General features: G+C 51.0%; 5 protein-coding genes across 5 annotated transcripts; 2 read left to right on the top strand and 3 right to left on the bottom strand.

Annotated features, from left to right (window-relative positions):
• Positions 1 to 30: 30 nt before the first annotated feature.
• VTN00DRAFT_5283 (uncharacterized protein) lies at positions 31 to 2806 on the bottom strand (the record flags this gene model as incomplete). The annotated part of the gene is made up of 2 exons (XM_069431797.1): positions 31 to 1068; positions 1136 to 2806. The coding sequence occupies 2 exons, from the start codon at positions 2804 to 2806 to the stop codon at positions 31 to 33; spliced, it is 2709 nt and encodes a 902-aa protein (XP_069287720.1).
• Positions 2807 to 3465: 659 nt separating this feature from the next.
• Positions 3466 to 4443, top strand: VTN00DRAFT_5284 (uncharacterized protein; the record flags this gene model as incomplete). Its single annotated transcript, XM_069431798.1, has 2 exons — positions 3466 to 3972; positions 4189 to 4443. The coding sequence occupies 2 exons, from the start codon at positions 3466 to 3468 to the stop codon at positions 4441 to 4443; spliced, it is 762 nt and encodes a 253-aa protein (XP_069287721.1).
• Positions 4444 to 4854: 411 nt separating this feature from the next.
• VTN00DRAFT_5285 (uncharacterized protein) lies at positions 4855 to 6750 on the top strand (the record flags this gene model as incomplete). Its single annotated transcript, XM_069431799.1, has 4 exons — positions 4855 to 5559; positions 5619 to 5818; positions 5868 to 6445; positions 6542 to 6750. The coding sequence occupies 4 exons, from the start codon at positions 4855 to 4857 to the stop codon at positions 6748 to 6750; spliced, it is 1692 nt and encodes a 563-aa protein (XP_069287722.1).
• Positions 6751 to 7761: 1011 nt separating this feature from the next.
• Positions 7762 to 8241, bottom strand: VTN00DRAFT_5286 (uncharacterized protein; the record flags this gene model as incomplete). Its single annotated transcript, XM_069431800.1, has 1 exon — positions 7762 to 8241. The coding sequence occupies one exon, from the start codon at positions 8239 to 8241 to the stop codon at positions 7762 to 7764; it is 480 nt and encodes a 159-aa protein (XP_069287723.1).
• Positions 8242 to 12748: 4507 nt separating this feature from the next.
• On the bottom strand, positions 12749 to 17788 carry VTN00DRAFT_5287 (uncharacterized protein; the record flags this gene model as incomplete). The annotated part of the gene is made up of 2 exons (XM_069431801.1): positions 12749 to 17637; positions 17725 to 17788. The coding sequence occupies 2 exons, from the start codon at positions 17786 to 17788 to the stop codon at positions 12749 to 12751; spliced, it is 4953 nt and encodes a 1650-aa protein (XP_069287724.1).
• Between the last annotated feature and the right edge of the window lie 4244 nt (positions 17789 to 22032).

Below are 22032 nucleotides of genomic sequence, written 5' to 3' on the forward strand. Positions count from 1 at the left end.
GTCATTTTCACACTTGCCAGTAAGCTCGCTTCAGGCAAATTGCAGCCCTTCATCCTCCGTAAACTCATCCGGCGTAAGCACCCCATGGAGCTTGTCAATGTAGGTATCAAACCGTCCAGACACTTCAATCACGTCTTTGAGATGCTCGTAGGTGAGAGTGGTGGCCGTCCACTTGGCATACTGGCGGGCTATGGTGATTGCGTTTCTGATCTGTCGACCGTTCAGTTTCTCCTCCTTGAGCTCGTCGAGGTGGCCCCGGAGATCTGAAATGTCAATGTCCTCATCCTCGAAGGATTCGAGCCGGTCAATAAAGGTCTTCCAGATTTGGAGTCGCTGGTGTGGACCTAAACTGGGGTAGTGCAGGGCCAGCTGGATCCTGGATTTGAACGCTTCGTCGAATGTGCCCACTCGGTTGCTCGTCAGGATCAGAATCCCGTCGTAGTACTCCAGCACTCGCAGGAAGACTGAAACCAACGCGTTCCGCGCTAGATCCTTGAGGCTTCTCTGTTCCAGAAACACGTCTGCCTCATCCAGGAGTACAACACAGCCCCAGATCCTTCCCAGGTGCAGCACGGATTCGAGATACTTCTCCACCTCCTCGGGCTGGACGCCCACATCTCCGCACGTCACTCGGTAGAGCGGCTTCTCTGCGATCTCGGCCACGCTCTCTGCCGTGAGAGTTTTGCCTGTTCCAGGACCGCCGTGGAGCAGCAGAATGAGGCCGTTGCCCTTTCCGGCAATCAAATCCGTCGACCTCTCAGACTCCAGGTGGTTGCTGACCAAAGCTCTGATAAGGTTCTTGGCTTTGTGGTCTATCACGAGGCTTTTAAAAGCTTCCCTGTTCCACACCACATTGGATATACGGTCAGCTGAGAGGTCATACCACTTCTTCCGCAGGAGATTGTAGCCTTTGATTTTTGGCGGCAGCAGAAGCTCGAACTGTTCGTCCGGAGGCTCGTCCTTGGCCATAACGTCGGTGCCAAGATCGTCCCGTGGGTAACCGGAGTAACTGTTCTCAGGGTGAAGACTTCGATATGTTTTCATGTCGATCATGTATCTCTCACCAGCCTGGTAACGGATCATTAGCTTAGCTCCAACAATCGCGCGAGAGATGATGAACAAGAGGCTGATGTACCATGTTCTCGAGGCTTTCCTGGGAGTTCGCCTGATAAGAAACAAACCGCCGTATGCGACATTTCCAAAATGTCCTGCCACGCTGTCGAAGCCTCTCGACGATCTCGTTTGACGCATATTGGATCGGGAATACCGCTAGTTCCGCAATAGGGTTTCCCCTCCCTTCAGCATCGCAAGATTTCCCTGTCTCTGCTTCCATTGTGTTTTCGGTCCGATGATTGTCGGTTGGCATTTCAAGCCGAAGCTTCTTCTTCTCACGATAGAAGCTTCCGTTGAACCTCCAGCTCCAGCCGTCGATGGTCCAAGACTGCGTTGGAGCTTTGCGGTTCGGAGGGTCGCCGAAGCCCTCTACGACGCTTTCTCTATCAGCAATATGCACTGGTGGGTTTCTGTCGGGAGACGGCCAAGATGTCGCAATGTAGCCAGTATACTCGTTGCCCTCGTTCGACACTAAAACGTCACCGGGCTTGAACAGGTAGTCGACATACTCTGGTAGGATCTTCTTTCTTGCCAGGAGGGAATCCGCAGCGGCGTATTGATCACCCAAAGTGCTTTTCACGTAGTCAAGGAGAAGATCAAGCTGTTTCTGCGCCGGTGGAGACAGGCGATTTCGGATTCCGTCCAGTCTGTGGCGACTGTGGTAGATGAAAAGATAGGGTGCCGATAGCTCTTGGGTCCTAAGATATTTGCTGAGTATCTGCTTGTATTCTGTGCCGCTGCCCAGTATTTCTTCCAAAGCCTTTTTCAAATCGTCTGCCACTGGCCGGATGGTTTCACTGAAGGGTCTCGGATGATGAGGTTCCCTGTCACATCCTGCGTTGTTCTTCGCTGATGCAGCCGCATCCATCGTTCTGCGAAAGTTCCTAAATACGATGAAGGAAACATCTTTGTTCATGGCGAGGTAAAGTTCAAAGTTGTTCAATGGGACGCTGCAGCGCAAGTGAGCTGCACCTATCTGGCCATGTACCAATTCCGGAGGATCTAGAAAAGGCCCAGACCATCCGCGCGGTGGACTGATGTCATCTTCTTTGTCTTGCGTTGGATTATATCCCTCCAGACGATAGAGCACTTGATGTCTTGATGGGACTTGATTACTCTCGGTTGATTCGAGCCTTTTCAGTTTGGTTTCCAGAAACACTATACGTTCCCGCAACGCCTGCGCTTCCGAGCTTGACGCATTGTTGTTTTCGACATCCATGGGATTTCCCTTTTCGAAGTGACATTCATCGATCCTTCCGTAAGGACTTACTGGAGGTTGTGCAGCCACGCGTGTTGAATCATTCTTGTGTAGTTGTTGTAGTTCACCTCGTGCCATCCACAGTCTTCTCTTATTCTGTTGCTCCAATAGCATCATCTGCATCTGGTAGTCTTGAAGGGCATGATTTCCAGGGAGACCAGCAGGAGGGGGACGTGAGAGAATGCTGATGGTGTCGTCTTTCTTGTCTCTCGAGATCCCCTCATTTCGGTCCCCCGAGATGGTGGGAGTGTCTGAAATCGGAAGACTCTTGCGCAATGCAAGACGATTGCGCTCCTCTATCGTGCTTCCCGCACTTCGATCCTCCGAAATGGTGAGGGTGTTATAGATGTTGCCGCCAGGCGTGCTCTCGAGTGCGGATGAGCTTTTTGAAATCTCCGCTGGGGGAGGCAGGGGACTTCGCCCAGGTAGGGACATGGCCAGGTCAGAGGAAGGATAGATCTTGGTGGTCTTTTGGAGGGCAGTACTTGCGATTATGGATCTGAATCGATTGATTTCCTATGGCGGGATCCGGAAGAGAGACATCTCTGCCACATCATCAGTTGGGGTCACTGAGCGCGGGGCCTCAGGCAGGCCGACCATGCATACACGAGACAGTCATGCTGACCACGCATACACGAGACAGTCGACTTTTTCAGTTGTTCTCCACAGTTTCTGAACCTTGTTGAAAAGGAACAGCGTAAAAATAAACAGGATTCTCGCAGAGGGTTTGCCATTACGGCAAGGTGTCGATGGGGAGAAGCTCGTCGCAAGCCCTTTAGCAACAAGGCGATAGCTGAGCGTGAGACGGGACAGTGATCGTCCAAAGCCTTGCTGACATCGCCGATGCTCTTCCGCGAGTAGAGCTTGCCTCGTTTCCGATGAGGCAGGCCGTCGCAGTAGCACCACGAAGCGTATGCTTGTTCAATTCATAAGCCCGCCGCGCTTCAATACGACGACATTATCCAAGAACGAGAAACTGCAAACATCGCCGCTTTCGCGTAGGTGGGCAGCCAAGCTGAGCAACGAGACATGCGCAACGAGCTGCTTGCGATCCGAGAAATAGCGCAAACAAGCCATGCAACGAGCTTTATCGGATGGAGGCTCTCGTCGATGAGGTGAAGGGCCTGATCATTTCAGACCAAGCCATCGGTCATAACGAACGCACACAGATCCATCATTCCCTGTCCAGCATCCAATCGACCCAAGCCCTCCCCATAATTTCTTCCCAATGCATCATTGATCGCCAGTCCAGTCTTCAGAGCGCTCGAATTCTGAGAGACCGACGTCGTTTCACCGCCAGACCGAATGGCACGCCATTTTGGATGTCTCCCCGACTCCAGTCGTGGAACCAACCCCCATCTTCAGCTCTCCTCGCTGTCAAAGTCGCTCTCAGAGATCGACAGCTGGTCCAAGACTTCTGCACGAATATCATCGAGCAGCTCCTCAAGTCTCGCATTGCGATCTTTTGGGTTCTGAAACGCAAGGACGAGACACATTCAATAATCGATGCTCTCAAGAGCTTGATTCATCAGGCGGTGAACCTCACCTACACGTCGCAAGCTGAAAATAAGGCATTGTTATCCTTTCAACTTGACAGATTCGTACGCACAACTCGAAGACCATCATCTTGACAGCCTAGTTGATCTTCTTCGACACTTGAGGCTGGTATACATCGCTGTTCAACTAGAGGCGATCCAGTCTTCCCTGCGCTTCGCAATTTCAATCCGCACTCCATGAATTGATAGAACGACCCTCCAACCACGGCGCAAAGACAGTGGTCAGGATCATTGTCTTGATCCTTAGCCCTCAGCCACTAGATAGGGGCCCGGATGTCAGTGACGTTAATACACCTGCCTATTGCAGTCAATGTGAAGAACGACGGAATGGAAGGCACCGCATTTCAAGTTGCAGGCCTGTCTGAAAAAGGCCGTAGCCATATAAACAATGACAGGCGGGGGTCAGCAGACTGGGGCACCGAGATTCCATATCTAGTTCAAATTCCGGAGATTGACGCTTCAGGCAGCTCTCCCCATCTGCGCGACTCTCGTGTTGAATACGCTCACCAGCCCTAGCCCGAAGCCCTAAGCCCTAGGCTAGTTGATCGGGCCAACCGGTACTTCCGACATATCAGCAAACGAGAATATATCGGGAAGAGGTTGTTATTATTTTAAGCGCCATGTACCAATCCTAATTAGGATGGTTAAATGAGCCACCTCCGATTTCCGATCTCCCTCCGTCACCAGTGAAGGATTCCGATTCTGACATTTGTCTCCCACCAATCCATTCCCAAACATCCCCACCTCTAGTCGAGGCGTTTTTATGTTTCCCGGATCGGAAGGGAAAATGAGAACGAGCTGGGGAAGGTTTTCAACAGTCATCACATTATCAGCTCCTTGTCCGCCAGGAGGCAATTTTTTCCCACCCTCTCAACTTCGCCTGCGGAGTAGAATCGGTCATTTTTCTGTTGTACCGCCCGGAGAGGAATGATGGAATCCATCCCCAAGGCCCACGGCGCTTTGCGGGAACCGCCATATCGCGGTCCAACAAGGTCAGATGCGGACGATATCCACCAACGCAGAGGCTCTCACGATAAAAACCTCAGGATTGGCGGTCACACCACCGCAGAGGAATCTGATCTGGAGGAGGGCAACCAACTGTTTGCAGATCACCTCTTGGAAGCCCTGGGATATCAGCCAGAACTATCGAGGAACCGCTCAACCTTGCAGGTAGCTTTCATGTCTTTCGTCCTCGCGGCCATTCCGTATGGGCTAGCCACGACCTTATTCTATCCGCTCGTTGGCGGCGGGCCAGCCAACATCATCTGGGGCTGGTTCGGTGTGTCTATCATCATTCTCTGTGTTGCCATCTCTCTGGGGGAAATCACCTCCGTCTATCCCACTGCAGGAGGCGTGTATTACCAGACATTCATACTCTCACCGTCATGGTGCCGAAAGATTGCCTCTTGGATCTGTGGCTGGTCTTACATTGTGGGCAATATCACCATCACCCTCGCGGTGAATTTCGGAACGACGCTCTTTCTGGTTGCTTGTATCAACGTTTTTGAGTCTTCTCCAGGTGTCGGAATCTTTGAGCCTGAGAGATACCAGACCTTTCTCATCTTCCTTGGCATCACTCTTCTCTGCAACGCTATCTCCTCCCTCGGGAATAGGTGGCTGCCATGGCTTGACGTGCGTAGGGTAATCCCTCCTTCCAGACTCTAGCTGACAATAGTAATCCTGGTATATAGACGTTCGCCATTTTCTGGACATTTGCTGGTGTTATAGCTATTGTGATCTGCACTCTCGCCATTGCCAGGAATGGTAGACACAGCGGAACGTACGTTTTCACCCACTTTGAGCCGCAGTCTGGTTGGCCCCCAGGCTGGTCCTTTTGCGTAGGCTTGCTTCACGCAGCATACGCCACATCCTCTACCGGAATGATTATCTCGTAAGTGATCCCATGCCCCTTGCACACAGAACCCAGCTCACAATAATAGTATGTGCGAAGAGGTCCAAGAGCCGACCACTCAGGTTCCAAAGGCCATGGTGGGCACTGTTGTCATCAATACCATTGCCGGGCTTCTTTTCTTGATACCACTTGTCTTTGTGCTTCCAGATCTGGCCCAGCTGATCGCCCTTCCCTCCGGACAACCGGTCCCAACTATTCTGAGATCTGCCGTCGGGAGCTCTGGTGGCGCTTTTGGTCTCCTGATTCCGCTGATTGTACTCGGCCTTATCTGTGGCACCGGTTGCACAACTGCCACTTCGCGATGCATTTGGGCTTTCGCACGCGATGGAGCCATTCCTGGCTCTGGGTGGTGGAAGCAGATCAACAGGACCCTTGATGTACCTCTCAACAGCATGATGCTCAGTATGACCGTCCAGATTTTACTTGGAGTCATCTACTTCGGCTCGACAGCGGCATTCAATGCTTTCTCTGGCGTTGGAGTCATCTGCTTGACGGTCAGTTACGCCTGCCCGATCGCCGTATCGCTATTCGGCGGCCGCACACATCTGAAAAACGGTAACTTCGACCTAGGGATCCTTGGAGCCGTCTGCAACGTTGTTGCGCTCTGTAAGCATCTCCCACCTTTTGTCATATCCGGCCTGCTATTCACTCTACCATACCTTAAAAGCGTGAGAGAAACTAATAGACCGTTTTCAATTGCAGGCTGGAGTGCATTAGCCGTCCCCTTGTTCTGCATGCCATCTTCTCTCCCTGTCACTGCTGAGACCGTGAACTATGCATCTGTGGTGTTTGTGGGCTTTGTTGTTGTTGCCTCGGCCTGGTACTGGATCTGGGGTTACAAAAACTATGCTGGTCCCCCGACACACGAGGATGCTTTACTGGAACATCGCCTCTCAGTAGCAGAACGTTGATCCATGCAGGGTAGCCAAACATGAGGACAGTTTACTATTGGAATACATATTTAATTGTTGGATACTGAGAGAATCTTTGTATATAAGTTGAACGGATTAGTGTGCGCAAGACAAAGGCAACTTCTTTAGGAACTACTAAGCCAATAACTATCGTTCTATTGGATCCCAACATGATGCCATTTGTGTTAGGGTATATGGCTGAATGAACCACAGATTGAGGCAGGACGCTCTAATGTAGGGCACCATGGTATGTTTAGGTAGGGCGTATGGCCGAGTCATGCGAAGGATTGAATGAAGACGTCACGACGTTATTGTTATGGGTTCCATGATGGGAGCGCGCTGGGAAAGGCGTTACATTTATTCAAGGACGGCTTTCCAACCTGATTCCTTTTTTTTAACAATTTGTTTAGGTACGCCGCGACAATGGTTCGCAGCCCACAGAGCCCACACAAGGCTATGGAGGTACTATACTATACTAGCCCGGGCAAACCGCCCAGCGCAAAGAGTCGGAGATATAGATCTATTTACATATATAATACCTATGGGTAATTTTAGTTTAAAGTAGAGGTTAGACTCCCATTTTTGTTTTAAAGAAAAAAGCTTTTTTACTATAATAGAGATAAAATTAAAAACTTTTAATCTTTATTATTTAATATTGATAACTCTAGATTATCCATATGGGACACAGGAGTGAGTTTGATTCTGCTCACAGCAACAGCGTTGGAGAGTGACAGACAGCAACACCGGTTCCTACCTACCTACTCAATTGTTATGGCAACTGCAAGGAAGACTGGTAAGACCACGGCAGTTGAAGAAACCATTGATAAGGGTCAACAGTATGTATTCTTATTCCACATTATAGCACTATCTTGGACAGGATAATCCGCAGACCACCTTTCCTCAGTCTCAAGACATGAAGACAGAATCTTCATTAACCTAGCCCTGCACTTTCTAGCCCTTCCTTCCTGCCTTCCCGTCCGTAACAAGAAACCAAAGACCGGCCATCCACGCTCAAGACACATTAAACCCACTCGTGTTCGGACCACAGTGATCATTCGGCCCCAGCGTGAACCCCACGCTACAAGTCCCATCCTCCGAGATCGAGATCCCATTAAAGTTCGTCTTGGTATTCCCATCCGCCTTGCCGAGGCTGTTCCCCGACGAATCCAACACCTCGCAGTTCTTCGGGTTCCCGTCGAACTTGGACGTGCAGGCGAACTTGAAGGGTGCGGAGAAGCACCCGCCGCTGAGGGTGAAGGTGTGTCCGTTCATCTGGCAGGGGGCATAGTCGCCCGGGTAGGCGTTGCTGTAGATCTCGTTGCCGTCCTGGTCGAGGATCGTGAAGCCGCTGCTGTGGCCCATCTCGTTGCCCGCGGGACCGCTGATGGTCTCGAAGCCGCCTCTGCTCCAGACGGCCTGGACGGCTTGTTGCGCGGCGATGGGGGCCGCGAGGGCGAGGGTGGCGAGGAGGAGTTTGATGGCGTTGGGCATTGTGGTGTGGTTTGAAGGAGGGGTTTGTTTGAAATTGGTGATCGAGGATGGATGTTTTTGGTCCTGAGAAGAGGAGCAGCGTAGAGCTTGATTGAAGAGTTCTCGAGTGCTGTTGCTTTGCCTTTCGCAGCTGATCTAGTTGATTTACTCGAGGTGAAATCCTGATACTTATAGTTCTATCCCAGATCTATTAGATAATCTTCGGAGGCCTGAAAGCTCATTTATACAGAGTATTGGACACCTGAAAGCTCAATTAGCATTGGGGGCCGAAAGCTTATTAGTACTACTGGGTCCGGAAATTCATTGGCATTGGGGCCAAAAATCTCAGTAGTACTGTGGTATAATCCGGAAAGATTCCCTGGTGCGCCCCTCAGGTGGATGCTGGTCAGTGCTGGTGTTCTGATGCTGCCTTTGACAATTGCCTCCTGGCTATCCTTACTGCCTTCACATCTCTTAAGATCATTAATATGGCTGACTGACCAGGCAGTAGGAAAGAATGCCGGCAGTGAAATGCAAAAGCAGCATCAGAACACCAGGCCCACTAGGCATCCCTGTTAGTGGAGCGCACCAGGGAGTCCCACTGGGTTATACCACGGTACTTCATATTGGGGCCGAAAAGCTCATTGTAGCATTGCGGGTCAACAAGCTCATTAGCATTAGGGCCGCAAAGCTTGCTTAGCTTAAGGCACCCTGTAAAAGGCCTACCTACTCCATAAACTCGGCCGCGTTGCAAAGACCCAAGCAAGATAATAATAGTAACGTTGAATCCTTTCTAGTAATGTAATCCACAAGCGAACCCACCAAGCCGCCAAACTCTTCCGCATCCGCGGATACTTACAATTTATGCCTATTGGCGCATTTTCTTGGCATTCGTATTTACATCCTCGCGTAAGAGGAGATCGAGTCACAGCACATCATAGTATCGGGGCGGAAAGAGATCATCCGGCCGTACCTGATGCGCCGCTTGCCACCGAGCAAACATACTGCATACATGCTCCAGCTCAACCGAATATGGACGAGGCATCATCAAAACAGAATTCATCACCGCGTTATTGCTTGCGACTATGGGAAGCCGATCTCTTGCATCGCCACAAGACCTCCATGAGCACATCTACACGGAACGTCGTGGAGAAGGCACTTGAGCAGCTTGCTGCACTGGATGGCTGTGTCGAAGGTGTGGAGTGCAGTATCACCTGGTAGGATTGATTCCCCGGTGCGCCCCACAGATGGATGCTGGCCACTCATCCTTCTTCCCCTTGTGGACGAAAATGTGACACTTCGCTGATCAGTAAGTGACCCCATGAACTATGGCCTATCTTCCGCAGTAGTTGATACTACCTTTGATGATCTTGGCATCAGATCGAGACGCCTCTAAGACCAGATGGATGAGAGAGGGTTCCCAGAAGATTTTGGGCTTTGGTACTCTATAAGAGTTAGAGTGCCTAATAGATTCTATAAGCATCCATGTGATATTAGGTAAGTAGTTAAAGATATAGTTGGAGAATGGCTGTGCCGCAGAAGTTCATACCTCTTTAGTGAAGCTTAATTGAACCTTGTTCTCAAGTACCTCCAAACCTAAAACCAGTGCCCGGGAGTGAGCGAGCTCCTAGGGCGAAAAAGACCAGGTGTCACATCTTCGGATGAGTTTGAACGTCCGCAAGGGAATAGATGAATAAAGGATGCAGGGCGGTGAACAATAATAATATTCAAAAGCAGGCAGCATCAGAATACCAGCATTACTACGTTGATTGACCAGCATCCCGCCTGTGAGTCGCAACAGGGAATCGAATCCTACTGACCCCAACCCAGTACACAGTACATAATCATGTTGATGACGGTGTCTCGATGCCTGACCAGTTTAGGTTATGAGTCCTTTTTACATACATACCCAGGCTGGGATGAGGGTCCTTCACGGAGATGTTCCGTTTCAACTGGCAATCTCATGATGGACGAGGAACAATGACAATCCCCTCCCAGCGAGCATTGCCTAATTGACTTAGACCTTGCAATAAGTGCTAAGAGTGCAGCGGGATGAGAACCTTCAGGAGCAACGAGGCAAGATCTGGTACCGGGTAGGGCGCTCATGCTCATAGACTCAACGGCGGGAGAAAAAAAATCTTTTATTATTTTTTGTGTGGATTTGATCTTTTCCGGTACATTTTACATCCATCATAATGGACTTCGAGGAGAGCAGAAGTCGAGTCGTATTACGTTGACATAGAAAAATGAGCAGCTCAGTTATGCATTTATCCCCTTGCTGCACAATTGCTGATCAGTTGAAACCCTGGCAGCACATGCAGGTCCAGGGCCTGGGGGCTATGCACTATGGCCCATTCTAGTTAATACTTATCTGGGGTCTTGGCAAATGATTGAGTACCGTAGCACCTCTAGACAGGCGGCTGATAGGGGACTCTCAGAAGGGTTTGAGCTTCAGCACCCCATTAGAGTGCCTAATAGGCTCTGTAAGAATGAGATATAGGTTATAAAGACAGTTAAAGAGTGGTTATGATGTAGTTGAAGCTCAGAAGGGATCCGAGCGCCTAAGTACCCAGGTAAGCGAGCCCCTAGGCCAACCTTAGTTACCTTAAAGATCAGGTGGTCGGTCCCCGTATGTGCAGCAAGGGGATATGGAGCACAAGGGACGATCTTTCTCAGGACAGTAACTTAGAAACTTTACCGTAAGTCTTACTACTATATAAGCTGTCGAATCATTCCATGGGTTAATCGACTCCGCGATTCCTCTGACTCTATACACCTCTTACTTAACCTACAAGACCACCTGTTCACAATGAGTTCTGAAGTACGTTGATGGAGAATTTAATACAGCTTTTTCCGGGCGACCTGGCCCGGACTTGGCCCCGCGATCGCGATATTCGGAATACCTAGCACCAAGCGATGAGACAGAAGAAAGTCAGCTGACAGAGGAGGGTACTAACGGACGAACTTTGATAAATCCTGCAGGAGGAAGGTGGTATCCTTTTCCGTGGAGGTAATTCCCGCTCAGACTACCTAATGACACGGCTCCGTCGCATCTTTGTCGAGAATCGAGATTCTCTCTTGTTAGGTAGGGACATGAATTCCCCCCCCCCCCCCCTTCCCCAATCTTGAGCCTGCTCTGTCCTCGTGGAGAATGACGGTGAAGGAATATTTACCCTATACTTGGAATTTCCCTTGGTCCCTTACAACTCGTCTCATTCCTCCTTCCTCTACCTAAACCATCGCGTATTAATTAAAAGCTGGACTTTTTTTTCCCTTAATGGTGTACATAGCATTGGAGATTATTCTCGACGATAGACTACTTCTATAGATAGATAGGCAGATAATGGGTAAATCCCTATATATCTACCTAGATATTAAGATAATATCTTAAAAAAAAAAGAACTATGATTCTAAAAATATTTATTTAGGCATACTACCTAATATAAAATATCTAGAGGACCTACCTACCTCCTTTTACTAAGAAAGCTATATAAAGGCATTTATTTCATGGTATATGTACATGTACAATACTGGATATTAGGTAGTTAGTCCCTCCTCCCTCTAAACCCGACCCAATCCGCATTCCGCAAAAATACAGACGGTGGCGTGTCTTCAAATGTGAATCAATTTACAGCAAATGCATTGCGCGTTAAGCTCTAGCCCCATGAGAAAGAGGAGAAAGCACTCGTGGTGGCTACTACCTGCCTGTCTATTCTATCTCATCGGATAAAGTCTGAGGTATCGGTATCGGTATCAGAGGGATGTATGTGATTAGTTCGTTAGGACTGCTGCTTGAGAAGGGGAGAAGAGAGGAGTGCTATGACGGCTAATCATCTAATCTCTCGGAAGATGGAGATGGTCTGAAATAGGTAGACAGATGCTCTTGATTCTCAGCCAGCAGTCAGCTTAGTTGTTGGTCCATCACTGACTACCTCCTACTAGTCCACGGACCACCACTGTTAGAATCATAGATATCCGCTATCACCGCCTTCTAATCTATATTTAGTTTACGTTTCTTTCTTTCTTTCTTTCCCTCTCTCTTTCAAGAAACAAAAATTCTTTTGAATATATATACGTACATACATGGTGAGATTTTTCGACTAGCATCACGTGTCAAGTCAAAGTCAGATCAAGTTTCAAGTTCAGGTACGGCAGATGTATATTTCTTTCCAGGGGGGTATCTCAAAAAGTATAGACATCAAAAGTAGTTAAGATAAGTGAACACCAGGCCTGTAAGTAGAATATAATGTAATGTAATGTAAGATGGGGAGGGGGCATGAGAAAAACAGTTTCTGCCGGAAGAGGGGAAACGAGCACAGAGGGGAAAGAAACCGTTTAGATAGATAGGACAAGAGAAACAAGGCGTGGGGAGTAGGGGTAGGGGTAAGTAAAAAGAAATACATGATTATAGTCAGTCGTCTACATGAGGCAGTTAAGTCGGTTCAGCCGTTCAGGGGGCATTAAATTGCAACATAGGAAATCGAAATCTTCAAAATCATCCAAACGCTAAAAACCGCAATCGTATCAATCAAACTATCCGATCACCTTCGCTGACATTCCCGCTCCCGCTGTTGCTGCTACTGAAGTAGCTCTGGTCGATCTTCAAGATCCAATCGACCTTCTGCGCCTCCGATCGCGCCGCGAAGAGGTACGTGTTCTGCGTCCCGTAGATGGCAAACACGTTCCGACGACTTCCTCTCGCGGGTGAGCTGCCGTCAGCGCCGGCGCCCGATCCGTCCAGGAGTCGGGCAAAGTCAGGCTCGTGGTCCACGCGCGAATTGCGCAGGTTGATCGCGTTGATCTCGTCCCCGTCGGGGACGGAGTGGATGTGGAGGTACGGCCGGCGGAGCTCGACGAAGCGGCGCACCCAGACGCTGTTGGTGTCGTCCGGGGTCAGAAGGTAGCCGGATTTCAGGACGGACGGGTTCTTGGGTATGTGCTGGATCGTGGCGACGAATCGTGGTTTCGGAGCGGCATGCTCAGAAGACGTGGCGCTGGCATCGTCCGGTGTAGATGTCTCCTTCGCACGTGTAGCAAAAGCAGCACCTCCTGCGGGAGGTTCGGTGTTGCTCTTGACGAGGATGAACTCCGTGGGATCCTTTCTCGTCGACCAGAGGACCAGGTACTTCCGGAGCAGCTTGCTCTGGCGCTCCGTGAGTTCCTGGCTGCGCAGTGGCGTGGACCTACCGCTTCCCTTGACCGACAGGCTGCCTGCGCTGAGTGCTCCCCTAGCCGCATCGATCTCTGCAGCGCGCTGTCGTCGCTTACGGGTCGCGATGAAGTCACGAACGAGGGAAATCTTTCGCGGAGACCAGCTCGTCAGAAGCTCCTCGCCCTTGACATAGTCGTTCTGCGTGTTCATGCGCCAGAGATCGGCCGCGCGCTTGGCAGACACGGGACGGACGGCCACAGAGAACATGCCGACGGTCGAGTGTACGACCCGTGTAGAATTCCAGAATTGCTTGAACATCGACTGCGGACGGACATAGGCCCGGCCAAGGATCTGCAACGTCTGGTCAAGCTCGAATACCATTGGCTCCTGCAGGCGGGAGGAGATGAGATCCCATCGTAGTGATACCTGTACGCGATACTTGTCTGCCGTGGTACGGTCAAGAAGCAAAGATCCGTGTAGGCTGGAGTCCCACTGGCCAATGATGGTAGCATTGGCCGTCCCATCCGCATTGTCCTTGACCATGGGTTCCTGTATCAACTTCAACGGAACGTCAGGAGTCCGGAGATCCTGGTCTGGGATCTTGCCCCACGGGTCGAGCAAGCGGATCGATCCAACCCGGAGATTGGTGATATCATCCCACGGGAGACTTGCCGTCGAACTGTGGGTCAGGTTGATCATGATGCGGCGTTGCAGTCCCTGATGGAGCTGGTACGTCCCGGCGTCCAGGCTGCTACTCTGCACGACCTCAACCGGAAGATACTCTCCGTTCTCTGCCAGCTCGAGGATTTGTATCCTCGCGAACACGTCGTGTCTCTCTTCCGAGTAGAACTCCGTCTCCGCGATCCGGGGAGTCTTCCGTTTCTTGGAGGTAGATTCCGCCGAGTCTCGCATATCATCCCAGCTGAGGAGTTTGTCCAAATGCATAGGCGTTACCTTGGCATAAATACAGACCTTCAGCGCCGCTGTTCGCGGGCTAGACAGGGGCAAGCTCATGCTATGGACACTCTCAAATCGAACCGGATTCTCGTCAAACCCACTGATCATTTGGGTTGTTGTAGCCCCGCCCTCCTCAGAGATACCCGGGACGAACAGCTGCGCGTGGACTTCCGTTCCCTCCCATTCGGCAAACCCGACCATGTCACGCATAACCACGTTGAACTTCAGGGTCGATGAGGGCGCCTGGGCAGAGGACGGTTCCAAGGACAGTCTGATTATTCCCACGGCACTCAGCGTGTACGGGGAAATGACTTCGACAGAGTAGTCGCGCACACGAGTCTCGAAGACTGCGGTTAGCGGGACATCAGCATCGCCCACGAGGGAGTACTGGGGCGAACATGATTCGGAAAAGGGGTTCTCGAGTTTGAAATGCTGAATGTAGTCAGGACGATCGATATACTGATGCATCTGACGCATAGCTTGAACGCGACGCCGGAGCTTCTCGATCGACCAGAGGTGGATGACGCAGCGCTTGAAGTCAATCACACGAACTCCAACGCAGGGCTTCTTCGCATCATCCAGTGCGATATCATCATCGCCGGAGATGCCATTCAGAACAAGGTCATAGGATGAAGCCATGTTGTGGCCATGATCAATGATGGCAAACTGGAACACGACATTTTTGTCCATGATTTGGCTCATAACCTGGGCCTCCTTCAGCAGAGACGCATGCTGAAGGATCGATTCGGCCATGCGAACATAGTTCCGCTGCGACCATCGCTGGAACACCGACTTCGCGAGCTCGATTTCCTCCGGCTCGAGCCTGGCAAAGCCGTTCTCATAGATCTTCGGGATCGGCTTGCTCATCTCCTTGATCTGTGATTCGAACTCCTCCTTCTGCTTCTGCAGCTGTTGCTGGAACTCCTCCTTGGCAGTCTTGAGGGCTTCCTCCATGCGAGCTTTCTCCGAGCGCAGTTCTTCCATGTCATGGTCGGACGACGCCTCTGCGTTCTTCAACTTCTCCTGATACTCCTCTTTCTGCTTGTCCAACTGACGCTGCATCTCATCACGCGCCATTTGCAGGGCATTATCAGCGTTCGCTCCCTCCTCGTCATCACCCTGACGAGGGGTCCCAGGCATGGTGATAGCGGTATCCAGAGAGAAGTTGTCGATCGTACCGTTCGACATGTACTTGTCACGTACGGGGAATGAGCTGAGCGAATCCGTGTCCTCTTCGTTCTCCGCCAGCCCTCGGCGCACGGCTCTCGCCTTCTGGACGTCCTCAAACAAAGCGTCCAGCTCGTCGTCTGTGAGATGTGAGATCTTCTGGTCAGGGCCAAGTATCGCGCTGACAGCCTCCCTACGGGCATAGAACCAATCGGTGTCGCGACCCCGTTGAGACGGCATAGGAGAGTCAGCCCTGCTCGAATCTCCATCAGCATCCGATGATCCAGCCTTGCTTATCGCACGATCATGGCCTTTGTTAGGGGTAGAGGCAGGGGCAGGCGAGCCCAGCTGGCTGGCCGTGACGCTGTGACGCAGGAGACTCTGCTCTACCCTCTCAGCACGAGCTTCCTGTGGATGGTTGAAGCGGAAGATATGGAAATCGCCAAGGATGATCCGAAACCCGCTCTTGAGGCGCTTGGGCTTGTCGATACGGAGCCCGTTCACCATCACCGCAGCACCTTCGCTCGGAACAATGGTGACAACGTTCTCCACGTTCTCAAACGTACAATGGTGTTGGAGGATCTTGGAGCCATTCAGTCGGATCTCGGCGGATGTTGCACTATCCACGTTCCCGACCGTCGTCGTTCCTGGCTTGATATTGTAGACCAAACACTCAGCCAGTAGCGGGTCATCACTGAGGTTAACCAAATGGGGCATCTTCTTGGGTGTGCTCAAACCAACAAAGCCCTTTTCGATGCTAATACCCAGCTCCTCCAGCGCAGCTTCACGCTCCCTGTGAATCTCCTCCGTCTTCTGCAGCTTCTCCTCCCAGGTCTGATTGAGGTCCTTGTAGAGCTTCTCGCTCTGGTTCAACTGTTCAACGATCTCCGCTTTGCTGACCTTCTTGACGGTGCCATCTGGCTGCGCGATGGACACAATCTGTTTTTCCAACGGAGTGTCGGGGGCATAGTTTTCCTCAGGAGGCACTCCTCCAACTGTCCCACCTCCGCCTGCTGCCGCAGCGCCTCCAAGCTTGCTTCTGAGCTGGGCGAGTTCCTCTTTGAGCTCTCTGATCATCCGCGCGTTCGGATCCTCGTTGACAACCGCATGGTTCTTGATCCGTTTGGCAGAGTCGGCGTACCGCAAAGTACTGAGAGTCTCTTCGAAGTTGATGTCTGCGGGTGAGATAGCTGCAATCATTGCTGTCATCGAGTTACCTCCCAGAGAGTCCTTAAGCAACCATGTCAAAACAGAGTCGCGGTAGGGAACCATCGACGCGTTCTTTTTCTTGCCAGCTGAAAGATCGGCCAACGCCGCAATCACACGACCCAGGGTGGAAAGAGAACGGTTGATTTCGGCACCTTCCTTCAACCGGGCACCGGTTGCTCCCGTAGACGTTGCTCTCTCGGAACCTGCCAGATCGACCAGACTGATTCTCGACACCTTCTCCGTATCCATCGTCGTTTCAGCATCGTGGCGTTTCTGCGTCAGGGTCAGGGTGAACACAGCGTGAGATCGACTGGACGTTTCGTTCATGTTGGTGGCAGCGACCGTTCTTGCTTTGTTACCCTCGTCCATCAGGTTCTCGATCTCCTGGAAGGAACGCACCACCAGCTTCGCGAGATCTTCAACATACGGACCCGTCGACGGATGCTCTCGGACCTTCAGGTTGCCCTTGGTGGATGGATTAAGCAAGTCGCGCACCCTTTCGTTGTAGATCTCAAGGTAGGACACTTCAACCGTACAGGTCAGGTTCTTATCCTCCTGGAGAGCCGCAATCCGTTGAAACATAGACTGGCAAATCTTGGGAATAACACCATGTTCCTGCCCGTATCCCATCATCGAATACGACTTTCCCGAACCGGTCTGACCGTAGGCGAAGATACAGTTATTGTAACCTTCAAAGGCATTGTCGAGCAACGGCATACCCAGATCGTTGAAGAGGTGCTCTTGGCCGGCGTAGTTGGGATCATTCTTGTCAAACGACCAATACGACCTGTCGAATGCGAACGTCTTGGGCCCTTCGGCGGCGACCTTCGCGGCAGGGCCCTTCTTGAGCTTCTCATCTGCGCCGGGCGGCGGTGTGAGAACCGTCTGGTTCCCTTTCATCTGAACGATACATTTTGCCCCTCGTTCGATTTCTGCACGTAGCAAACCAAGAAGTCAGCTCATGATCTAAAAAAAAGGCGGGGATATATATCCGTGGTTCGCCGGCCTGCTATGCTAACCTCTGCTGTTGAAAGGCCGCACTCTCACCACCACCTTAATATTTCCTCCTCCGCCGGGCGCCATGGTTTAACCCTTCCCCATACACTCAGAAACACTTCCCACCAAGGGCTGCGTATTCCTTGAGCCGAGGCTCCGGCGTCGCGCGTGCAACAGGCGAGTCGCGAACGCCGCGAACGAGCGTCGCCTCAGAATATTCGTCCGTTGAGTCGTGTTCTGACCTCCCCCTTCCTGACCACAGTGACCGGTAACCGTTCTTCCTTCTCTTCCGGGAGCGTTTCGGGGTCTGCGTCGCGGGTCAACCCAAGCGTCATGTAGGGTCCGGACAGCCGGTGTTCGGCGAGTCGGGATCGAAGGTTCCTGTCCTGGGGGTTTGTAAAGAGCGTCGTTTCGGTCTGAGGATAACCCTCCTGGCAGCAGAAAAGTAAGCGTCAAGCCAGAGTATCTCAGACGCGTCGAGGTGGAATGTTGCGTTCGGCGTTGATGGATCTCGAACTCCTCCCTCGCCCAGGCACGGGGAAAGCCACATGGGGCCCGTCCGGGAGGGATCGAGCGCGCTTAGATAAGCTGCATAATATAAAAACATCTACGAGCGCACAGCCACAGGTTGAAATTCTGTCTGAATTGAATATTAAGTGAACAGCTCTATACGGTTTGAATGGATAATTCCATTCCATTGGCATTACAGGTGTATCGACTCTCCATCATCGCGACCATCCGCACACCCACGGTGATGGCGCTAGGGGAAGCTGCAGAGAGCTCCCTTGGTCCCCTTGTCTGACACCGTGGATCAAGGTACACACACACACACACATAGTTGTCTGCAGAGTCTGCAGAGGACCGTCCAAGCCCGGCCAACACGTATTTACTGTGTACTCGTACCTAGGTCGACCATCCTATCGAGATAGACTATGGACGACCATCAGGGGCAGACTCCTGGCTTCTAAGCGACCCGCCTGGGGGTTGCGTACCACGGGAAGAGCGCGGCCTATCTCCATCTCCTGCCCGGTGGAACAAACCGCGGATCCACAGCACGACTGCTTCTCGTTGGGAGTATCGTCCAGCCTAGACGGGCGTCGTCTCTTGTTCCTGAACCTGTCAAAAAGGACAGGGAGAAGAACAAGACATCAACACTGCTAGCCATCAAAACTGACTTAGCAATCGCATCTACCCGCGACCGACCCCTATCGATAACACACACCCCTCCAAGCTTTTCCCGATAAAAACAACCGAGGACCATCCATCTCTCATCCTGCTGACAGGTACCTATCGTGCCATGAACCCTAGAAACATCAGATTAAGAAAAACAAAAGACACTTTCATCTCACATAATACTCTCTGTTTTACTTAATAACAAATAAAAAAATAACTGCAATCTGTGTATGCACGTGTCGTTACTCCCAAGGATCAGTCGCTGACTGAGTCCCGAGTCCACGACAAAGTAATAATGCATGTAGTCGCAGAGTGCACACAAAAAAAAGAACCCCTTGGAAACAGTTTAGAGGCTTTTTTTTGTAATAATCTACCTCTGATTGATTAATTCACTGCCTAATCGGATCTGGCTACATACAAATAAAAGAAAGGCACCTGCACTCCTACCATTTACTGATATCCATTCATCATCCATCCCCAGAATAAATATATATCTTCTATCTTTACCGCACCAACTAGGACATGAACCACATTATTTTTTTTTCCAATGATAAGCCCCTCATAATACACAGCGACAACGAGAACCCTTCACCCAGCACATCAGCACATACGCAATAAACAAAACCCAACAAGGCCCTTCCCTTCCCTCCCCGAGCCTAATGCACTCGACGTATATTGCATGCATGCCATGCATCCACCCGCCCATCCCATCCTCCATCCTTATCCTTCCGACCTGTAATATGCGAACAAGTCATCATATCACCCACTATCGACCCTATCGACGAAAGCGGGCTTTTCCTTTCTGCTTTGCTGCCCAACCATGTAAGGTTCTTAGGTACACTTCATTCAGAGTGTTAGTTAAGTGTTTTCATCACCACGCATATTGGCATATTGGTATTGCGTATAACTATTAACTTCGCGGAGAGGAGAGCATGTGGGGGAGGTTGAGGGGGCTGAGGGGAGGGAAAGGAAACATTTTTTTCGTTCTTGATTTTTTATTTATTTTTTTTTGTTTTATTTTCTTGGAGAAGTTGAGTTGTCTTTTTTTTTGTTTTTGGTTCTGGTATTCGACAAGGCTGAGTGTGGACCCGGGGAGGAGGGGGAGAAGGAGGGGAGGGGCGGTTCCTATATATATTTCGGATGTATCAATACATCGATGATGGACGGGTAGGCCGTGAAACAGGGTTATCAATAGACAGACAGACAGACAGACAGGTCTGTTTCTGTTTTCTTTCTTTTTGCCTTTTGAGTGTTGGATTTCTGCAGATTTATCTTTTGGTTACCTGCCTGCCTGACTGACTGAATGTCGGATAACTACAGACGTTTAAAACTACTGCGTACACAGTACCTACCTCGTATCGTACGTCCAGCCCAATCCGCCCAACTCAACCCTACGATTCTGAAATCTATACTGCTACCTCTGAATACCTGATTGCTGCCTTGCTGCCCAAGTGCTATATGGGAGCATCCATTGCAGTTGACGTTGTTATGTGGATTGTTCCAATAAGGATATGATATGTCTGCAGCAGGCCGCGGGGACAGACCTAACCCGGTAGCATGTGCACACCTCGTCCAGGTCGTATAACGAAGAGACCGAGGGACACATGCGGAGGGACAGAGAGTCAAAAGGGAGATACTGTACCGTCGACTTCCATACGATGCTCCAGACGAAGCTCACACCATTCCCTCGCCATCTGATCGCAGGTTAGCCCCCTGTATATCGCAACGTCTCAGACGAAGCGGCCAGCCGGGATATCGGTAAGTAGACGGATAAGCAGGCTGGCAGGTAGCTACTTGAGCTACTACCGAACGGAGAACGAAGAAAGGGATAGAAGGTGGATGGAAATCCACCAGGTTGAGGATATCGAAGCATATGGGGCTGGCCGCGGAGTCAGGAAAGGGAGTAAGATAGCAAGCCCCCGGGTCTCGTTAGTTTCCGGTTTCAGACCGCGCAGAAAAAAGCACGCAGTAGAGATTCCAGAGGCTTGACCCTGGAATTTTCAGTAGGCATCAGGATCATCGAACTTGTAGGCAAGACATCTCGATGAGCTCCCGCTCGGGATGGACCGGTAGGCTAGACATGGACATGGATCTAGAACGTTCACCATGCCAACGGAGTGGCCGCCTCATCTTCTCGATGGACTGTCTATCACCCGAGCTCTCTGACTCGAGGTACCGCGAAAAGCGAAAAATAATCCAGAGTAGGCAACAGGGCTGTGGAGAGTAAATGAGCCCCATCCTAGAGCCGAAGTAGGAGTTCAACAAGACAGGAGACATAAGGTTCGAGGCACAGCTCGAAAAGGTACGCCTTACGAGAAGAAGGCGTGACGAGGCTGCTTACTCTTGAAAAAATCCTATCTCTCCCTTCACTTAGCGGCTTAGACATGGGACCATCTGTTTGTTTCCCCAACTTCGCAGCCCAAACAACCCACCCTATCATCGCCCAGAAAGCCCTCGTAGGGCCCTGATTGGGCGTTCCAGATGGCGCCAACTATCCATCCGACTTAGCTGCCCATCTGCTGCGGCCTCCTCATCACTGTCCAAAGCTGGGTTGACGCGGAATCCCATCGTCTCCGTGCTAGTCTCAACGTGATACGTCTCCGATCGTGTCTATTCTCATGTTTATGCCATGCAAAATCATGATAGCGCACGGATATACGTAGTACTCCGCAAAAACGATGGTAGCCTGGACCAGTATCACATATTAGTGCCGGGCGCCATGGGGTCCATGAGCCACGTCAAAGTTGCACGTCCGTGAGTACTGGGTGGCAAGGAGGAGAAATCGTTAGAGAGTACCAGTAATCCACTTGCCTTGCATAACATCTCTGTAGCGAGTCCTCAACGTGCTCAACTGAAACGCGAAGGTTCAACCAATAACCGGGAGACAGCCAATACACACACAGAGAGAGATAAGAGCTGAAAGGAGAGCGTGATATTGATCGCTGCTCCTGTTTCATGATTCAACTGATCCTTTGGCTTTCAAATGATCATATCCCCTGTTTCGAAACTGAAGTTAAAAGTAACATACCAGCGCCTAGATCCCAGCAGCGCCCTAGCAAGACGCCCAGCTATCCTCTCCCCACAGTCAGCCTGGATCCTCGCAGCTCCGCAGATTCTGACAGGAGACCCGTTGGATAAGGGCATAGTTGGAGATGTAA

This window comes from Thermoascus crustaceus, assembly GCF_041956765.1.
Source record: "Thermoascus crustaceus strain CBS 181.67 unplaced genomic scaffold VTN00scaffold_3, whole genome shotgun sequence".
NCBI classification, from domain to species: Eukaryota; Fungi; Ascomycota; class Eurotiomycetes; order Eurotiales; family Thermoascaceae; genus Thermoascus; species Thermoascus crustaceus.